General features: G+C 45.8%; 1 protein-coding gene across 2 annotated transcripts in view; it reads left to right on the top strand.

The window, feature by feature from the left end:
- SUPT3H (SPT3 homolog, SAGA and STAGA complex component) overlaps positions 1–20,130 on the top strand; it is a 436,825-nt gene that overhangs the window by 245,974 nt on the left and 170,721 nt on the right. The window contains exons 4-5 of one of the 2 annotated variants that reach the window (XM_060231262.1): positions 15,376–15,462; positions 18,587–18,677. In XM_060231262.1, coding sequence (XP_060087245.1) covers positions 15,376–15,462; positions 18,587–18,677 — 178 coding nt within the window. The remainder of the gene's footprint in view (positions 1–15,375; positions 15,463–18,586; positions 18,678–20,130) is intronic. The other variant, XM_060231273.1, reaches the window with a different exon arrangement.

Below are 20,130 nucleotides of genomic sequence, written 5' to 3'. Positions count from 1 at the left end.
TATAGGGTGGGATATAAATCCAATATCATCATATCATCTTTAAGGGCTTTGTAGGTGATAAACAGAACCTTGAACTGAACTCAGCAACTGCTCACCCAATCAGAGGGACAGAAGGGGATCCTGGGAAATGTAGTTCCTGTAGCTACTCTGATGCAGGCTTGCATGGTAATGTATGCCTTAATCCTAAAAATCAAATGTTAATATTTACTTAATATTATTTAAGATTTACACGATGATATCATTACTGGGTGATGTCATCAGGCAGGGGTATCACACAGGGATGCTCTGGCGTTTGGGCAAACTCTATGGTTGTGAAGCAAACCAGAGTGTCACCGCTGATGTTGCCGGTGCTGTGATGTCACTTCTGAGCAATGTCATCACATCAGGGGTGTTGCAGGCAATGTCCCACCCCTCTGAATGCCCCCCCAACCCCACATTGGCAACCCTATGCAGACTTCTTCAGATACACAAAAAGCTTATACCCAGAATTAGTGGTTCAGTGTGCGGGCTCTTATCTGGGAGAACCGGGTTCGATTCCCCATTCCTCCACTTGCAGCTGCTGGAATGGCCTTGGGTCAGCCGTAGCTATCGCAGGAGTTGGCCTTGAAAGGGCAGCTGTTGTGAGAGCCCTCTCAGCCCCACCCACCTCACCGGGTGTCTGTTGTGGGGGAGGAAGATAAAGGAACTTGTGAGCCGCTCTGAGATTCAGAGTATAGGGCAGGATATAGATCCAATATCATCGTCTTCTTTCTTCCTTCTTCTTTCTTCTTCTGATGTGTAGAGAGACAGTTTGGTGTAGTGGTTAAGTGTGTGGACTCTTATCTGGGAGAACCAGGTTTGATTCTCCACACCTCCACTTGCAGCTGCTGGAATGGCCTTGGGTCAGCCATAGTTCTTGTAGGAATTGTCCTTGAAAGGGCAGCTTCTATGAGAATTCTCTCAGCCCACCCACCTCACAGGGTGTCTGTTGTGGGAGAGGAAGATAAAGGAGCTTGTGAGCCACTCTGAGATTCAGAGTATAGGGTGGGATATAAATCCAATATCTTCTTCTTCTTTCTGCTTTCTTCTTCTTCTTCTTCTGATGTGTAGAGAGCCAGTTTGGTGTAGTGGTTAAGTGTGTGGACTCTTATCTGGGAGAACCAGGTTTGATTCTCCACTCCTCCACTTGCAGCTGCTGGAATGGCCTTGGGTCAGCCATAGTTCTTGTAGGAGTTGTCCTTGAAAGGGCAGCTGTTGTGAGAGCCCTCTCAGCCCCACCCACCTCACAGGGTGTCTGTTGTGGGGGGTGGAAGGTAAAGGAGATTGTGACTGCTCTGAGATTCAGAGTATAGGGCAGGATATAAATCCAATATCTTCTTCTTCTTTCTGCTTTCTTCTTCTTCTTCTTCTGATGTGTAGAGAGCCAGTTTGGTGTAGTGGTTAAGTGTGTGGACTCTTATCTGGGAGAACCAGGTTTGATTCTCCACTCCTCCACTTGCAGCTGCTGGAACGGCCTTGGGTCAGCCATAGTTCTTGTAGGAGTTGTCCTTGAAAGGGCAGCTGTTGTGAGAGCCCTCTCAGCCCCACCCACCTCACAGGGTGTCTGTTGTGGGGGGTGGAAGGTAAAGGAGATTGTGACTGCTCTGAGATTCAGAGTATAGGGCAGGATATAAATCCAATATCATCTTCTTCTTCTTCATCATCCCGTAGGGTAAGGGAGCAAGACTTAACCTCCCTGTGAATGGGCACACTGAGGCTGATGCCAGTCCTATGAGTTCAAAACCGTGGTTACAGAGTTGGAGATGTTACCTCCGCACTAGGCATCAGTGTTGAACCTCCCAAAATAGTTTAGTGCAGTGGTTTTCAACTGGCAGTCCATGGACCGGTGCTGGTCTGCCAGAAATTCCTGCTGGTCTGTGAAAAGAGGAAATCAGAGTGGCATCTCACCCCCCCCCCCCAACCGCACGCGAAACTCTCCCCACTCTCCCTTCCACCAAAGCTGCTGGGATGGGCCAGCTAGAGGGAGGCAGAGGTTTTTTTTTCAGCCCTATCACTGATAAAAAATCAAACCGAGAAACTGAATGGATGTTCACTGCGGCGCTTCCTCTCTGAAACAACACTGCAGCCACAGTTATTAACAGGGGGGGGGGGGGTGTAGGAGGAGCTCCTTTGCACATTCGGCCTCACACACCCTGATGTCGCCAATCGTCCAAGAGCTTACAGTAGGCCTGTACTAAAAGCCTTGTAAGCTCCTGAAGGATTGGCTATATAAGAGGGGTGTGGCCTAATATGCAAAGGAGTTCTTGCTGCAACAAAAAGCCTTGGTTTTCAAGTATTCTTGCAAAGAAGCGATGGCAGATTTCGCATGAGGTTTATTTGAATTGGATATTGTTCTCCAAAAATCTCAGTGGTATTCTATGGTTTTTATTTCTGCCTTAGCGTTCCCTGAAATAATTCTCCTATTTTCACTGGTTCCCAAGTGTAAAAAGGTTGAAAACCACTGGTTTAGTGTACATCTGGGCCAAAAACACAGGTTCCAAAAAGTGCCAGATTTAGAGAGCTCATTCATCAGATTCTAAGCAAACAGCCATTGTCTTTAAAATTAGGAAGGACAATTTTTAAGGCAGGAGGTGGGGTGTCTATAATCTATGATTATTTTGAAAATATACTGATATATTATTGTGGAAAAATTAGTTTTATGTTTTCTATTAAGTTCATAGTTCAAACTGGGTAAGATCCAGATTGCCCAGGCTAGCCCAATCTCATCAAATTTCAGAAACCTAAGCAGGATCTATCTTGGTTGGTACTTGGATAAAGGTAAAGGTAGTCCCCCTGTGCAAACTCAGAGTCATTACCAACCCATGGAGTGACGTCACATCACGATGTTTTATTGGCAGACTTTTCTGGGGTGGTTTGCCATTGCCTTCCCCAGTCAGCTACGCTTTCCCCCAGCAAGCTGGGGACTCATTTTACCGACCTCAGAAGGATGGAAGGCTGAGTCAACCTTGAGTGGGCTACCTGAACCCAGCTTCAATAAGAGACCACAAAGGAAGACCGAGGTCGCTACACGGAAGCAATCCGTGGCAAACCACCTGTTTAAGTGTTTTTGCCTTAAAAACCCTGTGCGGTTACCGTATATCAGCTGCGACTTGAGGGCACTTTCTGCCACCAGAGAATGGCCCTGTAACTGAACTCTGCTCACTTCATTTTCTCCCTTAGAGCAGGAATTGAAAGTATCTGGGCCTTCTTAAAGTGATGCAGTTGTTTGTGGCAGAACGAACAACTTGCCAGCACTATTACCAAGTGATTTAAAGCAGATTGTGGGTCTGATGCAATAATCTGTGGAGTCCCTGTCTTGAAGGACTTCCTGTGCACCGTATTGATCATCTGATAGATACAGGTCTAGACAGCTAATTAACTGGTCCTTATTTTGTGGGTTTACAGAAAAGTGTGTGTTGACTTGAATGGTCGGGGGTTTTTCCAACTGAGATGGGCCTTTTTCTGGTAACCCTCTTTCTTTCTTTCTTTCTTTCTTTCTTTCTTTCTTTCTTTCTTTCTTTCTTTCTTTCTTTCTTTCTTTCTTTCTTTCTTTCTTTCTTCTTTCTTTCTTTCTTTCTTTCTTTCTCTCTTTCTTTCTCTCTTTCTCTTTCTTCTTTCTTTCTTTCTCTCTTTCTTTCTTTCTCTTTCTTCTTTCTTTCTTTCTCTCTCTCTCTCTTTCTTTCTCTCTTTCTTTCTATTTCTTTCTTTCTTCTCTCTTTCTTCTCTCTTTCTTTCTTTCTTTCTTTCTTTCTCTCTTTCTTTCTCTCTTTCATTCTCTTTCTTTCTTTCTTTCTTTCTTTCTTTCTTTCTTTCTTTCTTTCTTTCTTTCTTTCTCTCTTTCATTCTCTCTTTCTTCTCTCTTTCTCTTTCTTTCTTCTTTCTTCTCTTTCTTTCTTTCTCTCTTTCTTTCTTTCTCTTTCTTTCTTCTTTCTTTCTCTCTCTCTTTCTTTCTCTCTTTCTTTCTCTTTCTTTCTTTCTCTCTTTCTTTCTCTCTTCTTTCTCTCTTTCTTTTCTCTCTTTCATTCTCTTTCTTTCTTTCTTTCTTTCTTTCTTTCTTTCTTTCTTTCTTCTTTCTTTCTTTCTTTCTTTCTTTCTTTCTTTCTTTCTTTCTTTCTTTCTTTTCTTCTTCTCTTTCTTTCTTTCTTTCTTTCTTTCTTTCTCCCACAAACAACTTTACACAACACTCGCAACACATTTAATCAAATAAAAACATTTATTGCAGAACATCCACTGCACAAATGACAGTGTAGATGAAAATAGTGTTAAAAGTTGTCAAATTTTTTTCAGCCATTCTGTCGTTACGGAAGACATGTACATTAATTGCCACATCATTTAGACAAAGTTAATTGATAGTCAGCCTTCGAGCTGACCCCCTACAGCTCAACCTAGAGCTCTGGCACGCCCTGCACCTAGAAGAAGAAGAAAACGAAGACTGCAGATTTATAACCCGCCCTTCTCTCTGAATCAGAGACTCTGAGCGGTTTACAATCTCCTTTATCTTCTCCCTCCACAACAGACACCCTGTGAGGTGGGTGGGGCTGAGAGGACTCTCACAGCAGCTGCCCTTTCAAGGACAACTCCTGCGAGAGCTATGACTGACCCAAGGCCATTCCAGCAGCTGCAAATGGCAGAGTGGGGAATTAAACCCAGTTCTCCCAGTTAAGAGTCCGTGCACTACACCAAACCGGCTCTCCCTGGGGGGATGCCCAGGTGCCCTAGGTTCCCTGGGGGGATGCCAGCTTGCCATCCCACTGTAGCACACCCCCGGTCACATGCATAGGTTCAGTTACATGTATCCTAACTTAGACCCGTAGCGCAGAGTGGTAAAGCTGCAGTACTGCTGTCAGAGCCCTCTGCTCATGACTGAGTTAGATCCCAGCGAAAGCTGGTTCAGGTAGCCAGCTCAGGTTGACTCAGCATTCCATCCTTCCGAGGTTGGTAAAATGAGTCCCCAGCTTGCTGGGGGGAAAGTGTAGATGACTGGGGAAGGCAATGGCAAACCACCCCCCTTAAAAGTCTGCCCTGAAAATGATGTGAAAGCAACGTCACCCCAGAGTTGGAAACGACTGGTGCTTGCACAGGGGACTGCCTCTACCTTTAGGACAAGAGGGCAACCAGATACTAAAGCATCTGATATTCTTTAAGAATAATATATAAGCAATCCTCATCCCATTTAAGGCATTGGCTCCAAATTCATGCAGTTTTAATGAGGTAGGTTTGGTGCAGTCTGGACATGATAAGATACACAGGCCCCAGGGCCGGCCCTGCCACTAGGCAATTGCCTAGGGTGCCAGGCTTCTCGGGGCACCAAAAATTAGCCTTGCCTAGGGTACCAGACAGTCTAGCCCAGCCCTAGCAGTCACATTGATGTCGCTGGTTCAAACGTGTTTTATTCTGCACTGGGGGTGAGGTCAGATGTTCAGAAAATCCTGCTACGGGCATGAGTGGAGTCCGGAAGCATGTCGGATTTTAAGCAGTTGTCCAAATGTCAGCATCTGCGAATGTTGGTTAGCTCGTTCGAATACCGCGTTGAGACGACTGGGGCGCGGACTAATTTGATACTGCTTTAAATCCGGAACAAAATTCTTCTGATGGTTCCTGAGCGTAATTTCTCTGTTTGAATGCTCCATCGTTGGTGACTCGTCGGAAGCGCACCATCACTTCCCTTCCAAAGCCCCCTGCAAGTGATATCACTGCGCCAGTGAATGAGCGAATGAATGTTGGCTCGATAAATCATTTACCTGCCCCTATGTCCAGAAAAAAACTCATTTTTGAAACTAGATGTGAACTAGATATGAACTGATTTGAATTCCTGGGTTTTTTTCTGCACATATAGTGCTCGTGCTGGAAAAGTAGTGCCAACAGACTAGCAAAACTGTTAGTAATCTGACCCACTTAAAAGCGATGCGCATCCCCGCCCTTGAGAACGAGGTCATGGCGGGTGTGCGAGGTCACTCGTGGAGAAGGGAGGAGACACTGGATCTGCTCGATAGTGCAGATAGCGGGCATCACTGCGCCTGCGCTAATGCAGATTGATGTCTCATGAAACGAGGTCCGGTAGAGCACTCTGATCGACCAGCGATGGGACCCACATGGGATAGAACGGGAGCCTGGCTGTTGTCTGATCGGGAAATTGGTTGTGCGGATTATAATAGAGGCGCGTTGCAGATGGATTTAATGGTGAGTGTGACCGCACCCTGGATTGTGGCCACAGTGTGTTAAATTCTGTAACCTCCCACTCAGCAGAGGCTTATATTATGTTGTACTCAAAGGATTCTGCCGTTCTACATGAAATCTGAAAAAGATGTGTTGTATTATCAGCATACTAGCATCAATTTTCTAAGCACTTATTAAATGTATTGGGTAAATGCATACTGGATACAGCAGTGCTGGGTTCATCCAAACTGTACCAGTGAGGTATTCGTCCTGTTCTTTGTGTTATAATTTTACCCAGCTTTTCTGTATTTTATGCTGGAAATATAAGTACCTTGTGTATCCTTAAACTAATCAGAATAAGAAGCCACTCTGCTCGTGCCAAAGAAATAGAACTATCATTTTTCACATTCTTATACTTTCCAGTTCGGTTTCAAGTGAGATTATGTTACTGGGACTTCTGGATTCCTGAACGTTCTCGTTGTCTTTGTAGCTGGAGAGGACCCTGATCTTTTCAAAGGGACAAAAACCCGTCGAGCCTTTTCACGCAGTATGTTTTGTATTGCACATACCACAGTTAACATTTTGTGCATGTGCGATTAGTATAGAAAAAAAACATTAATGCAATTCAGTATTGTGATTTATTGGCTGAATCTCTCCCCCCCCCCCCCGCTGAACGCTTGCCAGAACTGAAAGCTCCCCCCGCTTTGCACATTAGAAACAGCTACTGTTTTTGTTGATCTTTTTAACTCCTGAATAGGCCTATTTCAAGGCCTACCAGCATGGGCTCTCCCGATTAATAATATACTTATTCAGCCAGTACTGCAGAGTAAAGTCATCACTAGCATGCGCTCGGAGGTTAGGATTTCTTCAAATCATTTTCAGGTGCATTTGTGAAAGCTGAGTAAGAAAACGTTCAAAGTTGTTGGGGATTTTTTTTTGGGGGGGGGGGGGGGGTTTGCATAGAATATAAACCCGATTTCTTTTTCGTCATCTCATGTTCCGAAAGTGCAAGTGAGTTTTTATGCAAGTTAATTTTTGCAAGCCAGTATCTGCGCTAGGACTTCATTTTGGTATGTTTCGTATGTAGGGCTGCCGGGTCCAACTCAAGAAATACACAGGGGCTCTGGGGATGGAGCCAGGAGACTTTGGGGGTGGAGCTGGGAGCAAGGGTGTGACAGGCACGATTGAATTCTGAAGGGAGTTCTAGCCATCTCGTTTACAAGGGCTGTGCTCCTTTTAAATGCCTTCCCTCCATTGGAAATGATGAAGGATAGGGGCACCGTCTTTGGGGGCTCATAGAATTGGACCCCCTGGTGCAATCTTTTTGAAATGGGGGGGGGGGGTGAGAAGAGGCACCAGAAGCTATGCTGACAAATTGGTGCTCCTAGCTAAAAAATACAGCCCTCCCCCAAGCCCCAGATACCCACAGATCGATTCTCAATTATACCCTATGGGGATTGGTCTCCCTAGGGCAGGGGGTGGGGAACAGTGACTCTCCAGATGTTTTTGCCTACAACTCCCATCAGCCCCAGCCAGCATGGCCAATGGCTGGGGCTGATGGGAGTTGTAGGCAAAAAACATCTGGAGAGCCACTGTTCCCTACCCCTGCCCTAGGGTATAATGGAGTGCTCAGCGGACATTCCCCTCCACCCCCACTAATAAGTCTGAAGCCCGGCAGAGGGCCTCCAAACCAGGACATCCCCTGTCCCAGCCTGGAGAACGACAGCCCTCGTTGGCAACCCTGTATACACCTCATTCTCCACAGAACGAGGCATTTTATTGGGAGGTACTAAAGGGGTGGGAGCAGTATCTGAAGATGCATTGTGGAGAATCATAAAGGAAAGAAGCGGCCTCTGGTTGAGATGGCTGAATAGGTGGACTTAAACAATTTTAATAGGGTTATCATATCTTGAAAAGCTAACAAGGGACTGCTTCAGACAACTGAGCAGTAGGGCAAATCTCATTTTAAATGCCCTTACTCAGGGATGGAATTCTAGTAGGAGCTGCTTTGCATATTAGGCCACCCCCCCCCCCCGATGTAGCCAATCCTCCAAGAGCTTACAAAAAAGAGCCTTGTAATCTCTTGGAGGATTGACTACAGCAGCGGTGAGTGGCCTAATATGCAAAGGAGCTCCTACTAGAATTCCACCCCTGCCCCTACTATTTAAGATGAAGCTTGCCTCCACTGGGGGACTTTAGGGTGAAACAGGCTCAGCCTCCCAACCCCAAAAGAGGACATTTTCCATCTGTTTTTTAAAGAGCCCCAAACAAGATGGAGACACACACACACACAAAGAAGACATGTCCTCTAAAAAAAGGACGTTTGGTAACCCTGATTATAATGTAGTGAAGCACCATGACGAAAGTTGAGAAGGGATGGGGAAAAGTGATGAACATACTTAACTGTGAAACATTTGTACAAATGAGCATCATGGCTGTTGTCAAGCGTCATTTCATAGAAAAAGAGGTGCCAGAGCTCATTCGCACAACTCATCTGCATACACCACACACCCCTGACATCGCCGGAAGGTCAACTAAATGATATCAGCTCAGCATCTACCTTAAAATGCTTCTTGAATTAGAATTGTCATAATCAAACCTTACTCCCATCATGCTTTTTAAATGGCTTTCTCCTATGCGGCCACAGTGGCGTGGTGAAGATTTCCATCTGTCTGCTTTAGATGTTTGAGTTTGGGTTATTTCTCCATTTTTTTGGTGGGGAAAAAATATTAGAAAGTTTGTCAAATCTTAAGAGTTCAGCAAAATTCTCGCAGGGGGTTTGAGCAACGGAGCCCGGAAGGAAGTATTTTTTGGGGGTGGTGGTGGTAAGAAAGTAAGAGCACAATCAAATTTAGAGGTTCCAGAACTCCACTCCTGTGAGCTCCTGCCCAAAGTGAGGCCTGGAGGTTGCACTGTGAGGGCTAGTACTGGAACTGAGGCCTGGCGTTTACAGGCTACACAGTGGCACTTTGGGGGGAAAGACGCAAATCTCCTGAAAACCAGCTAGTGAAGACATGTCTTGAGTCCCTCTTTAGCATCCTGAATCTAAGGGCTGATAAACATGTTGACTTTACTCCTTCCGTATCCTTCTTGTAATAAGAACGCTGTCTAGAGGGATAGAGAAGGTAGAGAAAGAAGTACTTCTCCCTTTCTTACACTACAAGAACTCGTGGACATTCAATGAAATTGCTGAGCAGTCAGGTTAGAACTGATAAAAGGAAGTCCTTCTTCACCCAAAGGGCGATTAACACATGGAATTCACCGCCACAGGAGGTGGTGGCAGCTGCAAGCATAGACAGCTTCAAGGGGGGATTGGATAAACATCTGGAGCAGAGAGATCCAAGTAGGCAGCCGTGTTGGTCTGAAGTGTCTCAGTGGTCTGATGAAGTGTGCTTAGAGAGCACACGAAAGCTTACGTTCTGAATAAAACTAAGTTGGTCTTAAAGGTTCAATCGATATTAGACGTGAGCTCTTGCCTAGAGAGTTCAGTTCTCCTGGAGGTAATGGCAGTTTAAGAGGGTGGACTCCACAGCATCACATTTCTACTGAGCTCCTTTTGTCTTCCATCTCAATCTCTGCCCCGCCCGGGGTTGCCAGCCTCCAGGTGGGTCCTGGAGATCTCCCGCAATGACAGCCAACTCCAGACAACGGAGCGGCCCCGTGGCGCAGAGTGGTGAAGCAGCAGTACTGCAGTACTGTGATCTGAACTCTCTGCTCACGACCTGAGTTCGATTCCGGCGGAATTCAGGTAGCTGGCCCAAGGTTGACTCAGCCTCCCATCCTTCCGAGGTCGGTCAAAGGAGTCCCCAGCTTGCTGGGGGGAAAGTGTAGATGACTGGGGAAGGCAAACCACCCCGTAAAAAAGTCTGCCGTGAAAACGTTGTGAAAGCAACGTCACCCCAGAGTCGGAAACGACTGGTGCTTGCACAGGGGACCTTTCCTTTCCCCAGACAATGGAGATCAGTACCCCTGGAGAAAACGGCTGCTTTGAAGAGGGAACTCTATGACGTCTCTTCCCCAAACACCACCCTCCTCAGGCTCTGTACCTCAGACACTAGAAATTTCCCAGGCCAGGGCTGGTTGGCATCATGAACTCTCTTTCTAAGTCCCAGCTGGATTCTTTTTTTTTTTAAAAAATGGCCTGTTCTGCCGTGGGCACCTCAGTAGTGATTTATTTCTGCCATCACTTTTTAACTATGCATTTTGATGTGGTTTAATAAATGATAAAAGTGACTTGTACAGCAAACCGCAGCACCAATAAACAGCTGAACACAATCAGACTTCAACAAGACAGCAGCAGCAGTGAGTGGACTGGCATTATCTCAAGAAAAAGTGAATAGTGGGTTTGTAGTTGTGCCCAGAAGGCAAGAGCGATAGTACTCCCCAGATCTCTTCGAGAAAGGCCTATCAAAGACTGTCAGGTCTAACCTGAGATTGGGAGCTCCAACTGCCCCAAATTCACAGGGCTGTAAAAAGTGAGTCATGGAATCCATAGATGGAAAATCAACAAGACAGGCCCCAAAAGATCTCAGGTCTAGTCGCCGCCAACCTCATCTGAGAGTTGCGCCCATGGAGCAGGGATTCTGACAATGACCAAAGTGAATGGACAAGCTTCAGGGAAAGAATGCTGTCTCTTAGGTGGTGTGGTGGAAGGCGCTTTATGGTGACCCTTTAGAGTTTTCAAGGCAAGTGATGAACAGATGTGGCTTGCAATTGCCTGCCTCTGCTTAGTGACCCTAGACTTCCTTGGTGGTCTCCCATCATTTGCACATTGGGAAAAACGGCTTTTTTTTTGCAGCAGGAACTCCTTTGCATATTAGGCCCCGCTCCTCGATATAACCAATCCTCCTGGAGTTTACAAAGCAGGCCCTGTACTAAGAGCCCTGTAAGTTCTTGGGGGATTGGTTACATCAGGGGTGTGTGGCCTAATATGCAGATGAGTTCCTGCTACAATAAAAGCCCGGGGGAAAGGCAGAATACTGTACTAAAAAACGCCAAACTTCACAGTTATCCCTTGACACTTGTACTAAAAGATCTTTGGATGATCATGTGACCCCTTTGGGCTTTCAAGGCAAGAGATGAACAGAAGGGATTTGCCTCTTCCTGCCTCTGCTTAGCAGCCTTGGACTTCCTCGGTGTTCTCCTATCCAAATATTATCCAGTGCTGACCGTGAGATCAGGCTAGCCTGGACCATCCAGATGAGGGTGCCTTTCAAGTCGCCTAGACCCCAACCCTTGGGATCAATACAACCAGCACTTTCAAATGGTGCCCAGGAACATGGTCATCTGTAGATCTTTTAATACAGGTGGCATGGGATCACTGAAGTTTGGTGTTTTGTTTTTTTTTATGCAGTAGTCTGCCTTTGCCCAATGTACAAATGAACCTTTCCTTGAGAAGTAGTGTATGAGTGCAGAAAGGTTCTAAAAAGTTGGCATTGGTGCTCTAAAAGAAGTAGTCTACATGACTGGTATGTGGCAGCTCTGGTCTGTTCCTGTTCTACTAAGCCTACTTGCTCACACCTTTCCATTACTGGGAACCAGCAGTGTACATAGCTAAGGCAACAGTATGTGCTTTTCCAACTAGTAGTGACTTACAGTCCAGCCCTCTGTAGAGTTCCTCTGGTTGAGTCTTTTCAAGTCAGTAGATCAGGGGTGGGGAACCTTTTTTCAGCCAAGAGCCATATGGGTATTTATAACATCATTTGCGAGCCATAAAAAATTATCAACTTAAAAAACTGCTCCGCCAAGGGAGAATGATTCAGGCCAACAAAATTAATGCAAATAATTGGTTTTTTCTATTTGAAGTCATGTGGGGAGAGCCTAATCTGGCACACACACACCTGGCCAGCCGCCCTAGGCAAATGCATAGGTCCAGAGCTTTTTTTGTAGAAAAAAGCCCAGCAGGAACTCAGTAGCATATTAGACCACATCCCCTAATATTGGCATACTAGGTCACACACTCATTAGCATATAAGGCCACACCTTCTGGGATAATCAAGTGCAAACTGAACTGTGACAGTAACTTTTTCATGCCCTGCAGCAGTTCTGGCCGGCCAGGCAGGCCCCAGGGAGGCTGCTGCACAGTACATCTGGCCCTGTGATCCCTGCCTGGCCCTGGGGAGGCTGTTGCACAGTGTGGCTGGGCCCCACGATCCTCACTGGCCAGCCAGGCTCCAAGGAGGCTGCCACATGGCTCAGTTCGGACCAGCGATCTCCAAGGGCCACACCGTGACCTCGAGGGCCATATACGGCCCTCAAGATGGAGGTTCCCTACCCCTGCAGTAGAGTTATACCAATTCCTCACTAGCAGTTGCTCCGCCCCCTGGCTTCTGTTTCCCTGGCTCAAGCGATCAATTCCCCACCAGTTGCTGAGCGGGCACATTTTGATCCAAGGCTCTCTTGAGTTTCCCTCCCGGTTTCCTGCTCTTGTTTTTTAGAGTTCCAGAAGCCGCAAGGGAAATCGGAGGGAGCCGTGGGTCAAAATGTGCCTGCAGAGCAACTGGTGGGGAATTGATCACTTGAATCGGAGAAAACAGACGCCCAGGAGCAGAGCGACTGCTAGTGAGGAATTGGTTTTAGACTTCGCAGAGGATTTCACTGTCATTCCCTGACACACTGGTGGATATTGCAGAGCGTGCATTTAAAATGTTGTGCGTTTAGGTCCTGCTTTGGTTGCTCCTCCATCTAAGGCTAGATGGGTGGTGACCTGAGAAAGGGCCTTCTTGGTTGTGTCACCAAAACGTTGGAACTCCCTCCCCAGAGAGATTCATCTGTTTCTCTGTATCAATGCCTTTTGCCAGCAAGTGAGGACCTCTTTGTTTTATTTGGCATAACCCCAGAAACGGCTATGGGCCTTCCTTCCTGGTTCCGATGGCGATTATGTGTTTTTACTGTATTATTTGATAATTTTGAATGCATTTTTAATTGTTCAAATGTATTACTTTTAATATATTTGCCACCTTGGGGACCCAGATAGGGTGGAAAGGCAGTATAAAAATGTTTTAATGATAACGGCATAAAAGAAGAAGGGTTTGTTAGCTGGACTAGAAAACCAAGATGCATTTCTGCTTTATTGAAGCAGCTTCAGAAATTAAATCAAAAGAGTTTCCAGCTCAACGTGAGGAAGAACTTCCTGACCGTTAGAGCGATTCCTCAGTGGAACAGGCTTCCTCGGGAGGTGGTGGGCTCTCCTTCCTTGGAGGTTTTTAAACAGAGGCTAGATGGCCATCTGACACGAATGAGGATCCTGTGAATTTAGGGGGAGGTGTTTGTGAGTTTCCGGCATTGTGCAAGGGGTTGGACTAGATGACCCTGGAGGTCCCTTCCAACTCTATGATTCTGTGATTCTTCTTTTTGCTTGAAGGTGTTTGAAGAACAGCATAAATTTGAAACATATCCCAGCGATCTAACATACGGCTTTGAGAGCAGCTTTTTCTACTCTAACATTTCTTTGAAAAATAAATAAATAAACAATTTCTTTATTATAAACTCAGGCAGTTTACAGAAAACCATAAAGTTCCAAAATGTGATACAACATCAACTCACCAGCAGGCCACAGATTCAGCAGGAGCTCACGGGAGCACAGCTCCTGAACCCTTCTGAGGGTTCCCCCTCCTCCTCCCCACCTACCTTGTCCATTGAATAGGAGGTGCAGCTGCATGACAATCCCTGGATGAGGAGAGCGGGCAGCCGAGCAGCCACCGGGAGCTTTGCCACGCCCCCAGCAGCCCTCATTAACCCCTGGAGAAGCCCACACCTCCCTTTCTCCACTCCTTATGTGATTTTGGGCAGCGGGTGACTTGTTGGCCTTTTGACGGGGTGCGCGGGGGAGACCGCCAGGAGAGCCCCAGGCAAGTGAGCCTGCTCGGTTGGCTGGATCTCTAGCCAACCCAAGCAAGCCTCACTTGCCTAGGGCTCTCCTTTCTTGCATCGGGTGGCTTCTGGATGGGGGGCAGTATATGTGGATGAGTTATGCTACTGAGCTCCACCACCTGTTTTTCTATAACACAACCCCTGCTCATCACCAGTAATATTACACAAATTAAGACAAAGTTAAGTAAATAGCAGAAGAGCCCCATGGGGCAGTGTTAAAGCTGCAGTATTGCAGTCCTAAGCTCTGCTCACGACTTAAGTTCGATCCCAGGTGGAAGCTGGGTTTTCAGGTAGCCGGCTCGAGGTTGAGTCAGCCCTCCATCCTTCTGAGGTGGGTAAAACGAGTCCCCAGCTTGCTGGGCGGAAAAATGTAGATGACTGGGAAAGGGAATGGCAAACCAAAAAAAGAATTCCGTGAAAACGTCGTGAAAGCAGCGTCACCCCAGAGTCGGAAACGACTGGTGCTTGCACAGGGGACCTTTCCTTTCCTAAGTAAATAGCAAAACGGATTCTTAAAAAAGATGACAATTTTCCCATTACAGATGTATGTGGAGGAATGTTAGCGCGTGACAGCACCTCATCAGCGATCTTATCTAGTGTTCCACCCTCACATTTCAAGTAGTGCCGACCAGACCACTAGAAGGGAAATACTACGAAATTAGCCTTCGGTTGCTGTACTGGCATTGCAAAGTGCAGATGGTCAAATGTCTCTCCACAGTTATCAAAGATTTCAGGTTTTCACGGCTGGTAACATCATTAGGGTTTGTAGAGTCTTTCGGGATCAAGTGCCGTGTTCTACTGGAGAAAGTTTTCCTTCCAGACGTTTCGTTCTCAGCTGCGGAGAACATCCTCAGTGGCGTTGCAGCCGGAGCAGGCGCTCTGACCTTCTTGGCTGCTGTGCATTGAGTGGGGCCAGGGCTGCTGGAGAGCTGCTATTTGTAGGCTGGAGGGGGTGTGATGAAAGGGCAGTTGGTTTGTGGATGTGCCCATTCTCTCCACAGTTGTTGGCAGTCTCAATGTGAATGCCTGATTGTTGTCTGGGAGATGTCTTGCATGCCACAATTCCTTATAAAAGGCCTATCATTTAAAGACCTAAAGGTAGAGTGCTTTTGCTGTCGCAGCTGATGAGGTTAGTGAAATGAGACAATCCTAAACCGGTAGTGAAGGCAGAGGTTATACCAGGGGTTATCTTTTAATGCTTATCTTCCAGAACTCTCCTGATCAATGGCGTTTCCCGGCATTTTTATGTTCTTCCTAAGTATTCTTTTTCTGTACTCCAATTATTTTTGACGCCGACACCAAACATCTCCCTACTCTTCTGTGTTACAGTTGCAGCAAGCTTCCGAGGTCTCTCAGATGAGAGGAGCCAGAGTGATTTCTGCAGAGGATATTCTTTTCTTGATGCGGAAAGATAAGGTACGGCGGTAAAATGTATTGTAGACACAGCGTTTCTGCAGGTTATTTAACCAACTCAACTTCTGCAGGTTATGCTAGTTTTCTTTAAAGCAATTAAATTCAATTCCTCAAAAGCATTGTTTCATTATAACTACTTCTTCAGCCTTCTGATTTTTCATGCCACAGATTTGCTGTCTCCTCCCATACTGTCCAACCTGCCAGTTAAGATCTGTCTTTCTGGTCCTGCTCTCTGTTCCCCTGCCTTCAGAGGTGAGGCAGTAGGGTTGCCAAGTCCACCGTGGCCTCCGGTGGGGGACTGTTTCCGTGCATGCGGTGCAATTACATCACCTGTGAGTGACGTTATTGCACCAGCAACATTGCGTGCCGGCCACTAGAGGCGCTTCCGGGGAAACTGTGGTTTTCCTGGATGCTCTAGCATTTTAAGAGGGAAAACTCTGATACCTATTGTACCATAGGGTTTTCCCTCCCAAAATGCTAGCGCGTCCAAGTAAACCACATAGAGTTTTCCCGGAAATACCTAGAGTGGCCGGCCACTCTATCGCCAGTGCAATGTGGGCCGGCGAGTTGGGAACCTCCCGGACGAGAGAACCTTTGCCTGGCCCGGGGGCTTGGCAGTCCTATGAGACAGGTTATAACTAGAGATAGGGCCTTTTCTGTGTTGGCACCTTGCCTGTGACATGCCTTCCCCGAGGTTCATCAGGCCCCTACTTTGTTTTCTTTTAAGCACTAGACCTTTTTACCCAGACTTTTAATTAGGGACGTTATTTTAACCTCCCCTATTAATGATCTGCTTCTAGTCTGAGGTCTGTTTTATGGATAGTTTTATGATGTTCCCAGCCCCGCCCCCCCACCTGGGGCAGGGAATACCTTGCTTTGGGGCCCCTCCCCCCAGGCACTGTTCTGCTGGTCTGTGAGGGGAATTACCAACCACAAAATGAGGTCTAGGCCTTTGTCACCAGTAGTGCGACACACACCAGAAGTGACATCATCACTTAACCAGCTGCATGTGGATGCTCTGGTGTTTGGGTAAACCCTTTGGTAAAAATGGCTTCTGCCAGAGAGTTTGCCCAGATACCAGAGCATCCGCATGTCATCGGTGACATGATGACATCACTTCCAGTGTGCACCAGAAGTGATGTTGAAACAAGACAGAGGACAGAGGCCTAGGCCTCAGATTGCTGCCAGTAAGTTCTGCCCCCATCCCTGCCGATCGCCTGGCAACCCTTTTTGTGTCCAATGAACATAAACATATATTGTGCAATAGACATAAATATATATTGTAAGCTTTCTTGAGTTTCACAAGGGAGAAAGGTGGTTAATAAATATTATAAATAAATAAAGGCTTGTTTTCTATGGCTTTTGTATTATCGTATTATTATCATTGTATGTTGCCTTGAACAGAACTCAATTCAATTCAATTTTATTATTACGGTCAGTGACCGGATCCAACTGACGAGAACATTATCAGGCGCGCAGATATTCAAGCTAAGCTCCTGGTAAAAGAGAAACAGAAGATTTAATAAAAGTCTAGCTAAAATTACATAGTACAAAGAGAATAAAATATAGAATACATAAAATAACATCGCAGTTAGCCACTTTTAAAAGTTGAACCCAGAATCTTAAAATCGAGAACTATATAATGAACTCCAAAGAGGCAGTGTAGAAATATTCTAAATACAAAAACTGCGTGCATTCGTTTCGTTTGGTGTTCTCTTCGGGCTCCCTTCCCTGTTTTTAATTGTTTTTATGTATGCATTTTATTGTTATCTATGCGTATTTTTACTTGGTTTTAATTGTTTGAATGTGTTTTTGTTGGTTCTAATGTTATTTACTATGCATTAGCTGCCTTGGTGACCCTGCAGCTTGCTGGAAGGCAGGGTATAAATTGTGTAAATAAAGAAAATGACCATTTCTATATCCTAAATTTCAGTCTGGAATGCAAACTTGGCTTTCCAAAAGCTTGTTGGGATGCTGCCCAGCATAGCCTGGTCTGACATGACCAACTCTTGTAAGAAATCATCTAGAGCAGGGGGTGGCCAAACCGTGGCTCAGGAGCCACATGTGTCTCTTTCATACACAATGTGTGGCTCTTGAAGCCCCCAACATTCCATTGACTGGCTTGGAGAATGTTAAATGCATTTAAAGTTGTTTTCTTTCCAACTCTCCCTCCCCCTCATCTATCTTCCTTCCTTCCTTCCTTCTTCCCTCCATGTCTTGCATCTATCAAACATCTTATGTTTATTCTGTGACTCTTACGTTAAGCAAGTTTGGCCACCCCTGATCTAGAGGAGTTGCCAATGGAAGAACCCTACACTGGTTCTCCATCGCAGGCAGGCAGGCAATTATGGAACCCCATGGAATCAGACTTATGGCAAACTGGCCACTTCCATTAAGACAGTCAGTGGGAACTGATTAGCCGGTGTTGCCTTGCCGCGTGAATGTTGACATGTGTAAAAATACTTGTTGAAGGGACTTACGATAACAGACATTTTTTAAAAAAAAATAGAGAAGGCCATTTAGTATGTTTTCTAAACAGTAAAAAAAAAAAAACACAGGTGACTGTCTTTGTACAAAACTCTCAGCCTGAATTAAATCAATACCAAAGTGCTCGGGGGCAATTATCTCGCTCCGCCATCAGTACAAGGCTATCGCACAGTTTCCAAGGAGGAATGAAGTTTGCTTAACCCAGAATGCAAACCCCATTCTCTTTGGTATCCCCCTATATCCACTCACACCTGGCCTGCTTCTGCAGTAAACAGGAGGAATTCCTCCTTGCACGGCCTGATTGGTTTGTTGGCTACTTTCCACCTATAGCATAAAGCAAAGGAAGTTCCAGCTGAAAAAACAGTATGCAATGAGTAACGAAGACTAGAATTAAAATTTATAAATGCATGGGGTGGGTGGGGGGAGTGGAATCTGCTTGTTTCTGTTTGTCGACAGCCTTAATGTGGTAACTCTAGCTAGACTTGAATGTTGAAATAGGATCTTGTCCGTGATTGTGGGAATCTGTACATAATTGTGTCAAGCATGTTCTAAAATGTTCAGGTCTCTGCAGCGGTTCTTAAGGCAGGTAGTAAATTCTAATACATGTCCGTGTTTTCCTCCCCGCCCCCCCCCCCTCCAGAAAAAGCTCAGAAGGCTACTCAAGTATATGTTTTTCCGAGACTACAAATCTAAAATCGTCAAAGGCATCGAAGAAGATGATCTTCTGGAAGGTAGAGAAGCTTTGAAATAATTTGCCTTTCTATGGGGAATATTCGACCCGTGCAGCTGTACGGGCCGAACGGAAAATATATTCCTCATGCAGATAGCTTTAAACATTGAAAAATATTGACTTAAGTTGGGGAACTCCATATAACCTTGCACTTTCCCAGGCAGATTACTCATAGAGGTAGGGGCTGTCAGTCCGGAAACCTAGTGATAAGTAGAGCCGCTTAGCTTCAAGAACTGTGTTGAAGTAAGGAACTGGGGTTGATTATAAGGCTTAATTGATTTCAGCATGTATAATTTACATGAGACAGGCTATGCGTAGGCTGAATGGGCGGGGAGGAGGTATTCAGCGTCAGAATTCATTTGAAGAGACATTTCGTTAATTTATTATCAAAGAATCGGACATATTTTATAGTGCAACTATACTCTACGGTCACTTAATTCTGATATACAGCCGGGAGGTGTCTAAAGGTTTAAGCAGCCAGCGTATATGGAAAGCTCCTTTCTTCTTCCCTTTTGTGAGTCAGTCGCAGGATTTGTTATCTCATGGGCAGATCTTCACTAACTGAACCAGTAGCGTTACTCTTCAAACGATGCAGTTCGTCTGCACTCGATCTTCTGTTCGCATAAAAGGAGATAACTTCTTTTCTCCAACCAAGTTGTCTTGTAGCAGGAACTCCTTTGCCTATTAGGCTACACCCCCCTGATGTAGCCGATCCTCCTGGAGCTTACAGTAGGCCCTGTACGAAGAGCCCTGTAAGCTCTCAGACGATTGGCAACATCGGGGGGCGTGGCCTAATAGGCAAAGGAGTTCCTGCTACAAAAAAAAAAAAGCCTGGCTTAGAAGATTTTTTTCCTCTGGCATCCTGAGCTTCTTTGAAACCGGCCAGCTTAAAATCATGATACTGTAGATGGGTCAGTAACTTGAAACGTGTTGCAGTGATTTTAAAAGTGACTTCGGAGCAGAAATAAGCATGAATCCCATTCTTGTGAGATGGTTCATTATTCATTCACCTTGGGAACTTTAGTTCTATGAAAAGATGCCTACAGGCCCATAGCAGAGAAGGGAAGGGATAATAGCTCAGTAGCAGAGCATCTGGTTAGCGTACGGAAGACCCCAGGTTTCATCTTCAGCATCTCTTGCTAAAGAATCTAGCAGTAAGTGATGTGGAAGACCCAAGAGAGCTGTTGGAAGTCTGAGCAGGCAGCACTGATTGTGATGGACTGAGGATCTAATTCAGTATAAAACAGCTTCATGTGTGCTCAGTTCTCTGCACCCTGTTGCAGCTCACGGTATTCTTGAGGGAAAGCCACGATTTAAGCTGCTATAAAGCCAAGGTATAGTATAGCAAGATATAGTATAGCAGTAGAGATTCAATTAGCCCCGACCTGGATGACCCAGGCTCTCCCAATCTTGTCGGATCTCAGAAGCTAAGCAGGGTCAGCTTCTGAGACCAC

The sequence above is a fragment of the Heteronotia binoei genome, chromosome 1, assembly GCF_032191835.1.
Source record: "Heteronotia binoei isolate CCM8104 ecotype False Entrance Well chromosome 1, APGP_CSIRO_Hbin_v1, whole genome shotgun sequence".
NCBI lineage: Eukaryota > Metazoa > Chordata > Lepidosauria > Squamata > Gekkonidae > Heteronotia > Heteronotia binoei.
This window is presented reverse-complemented; position numbering and strand designations above follow the sequence as displayed.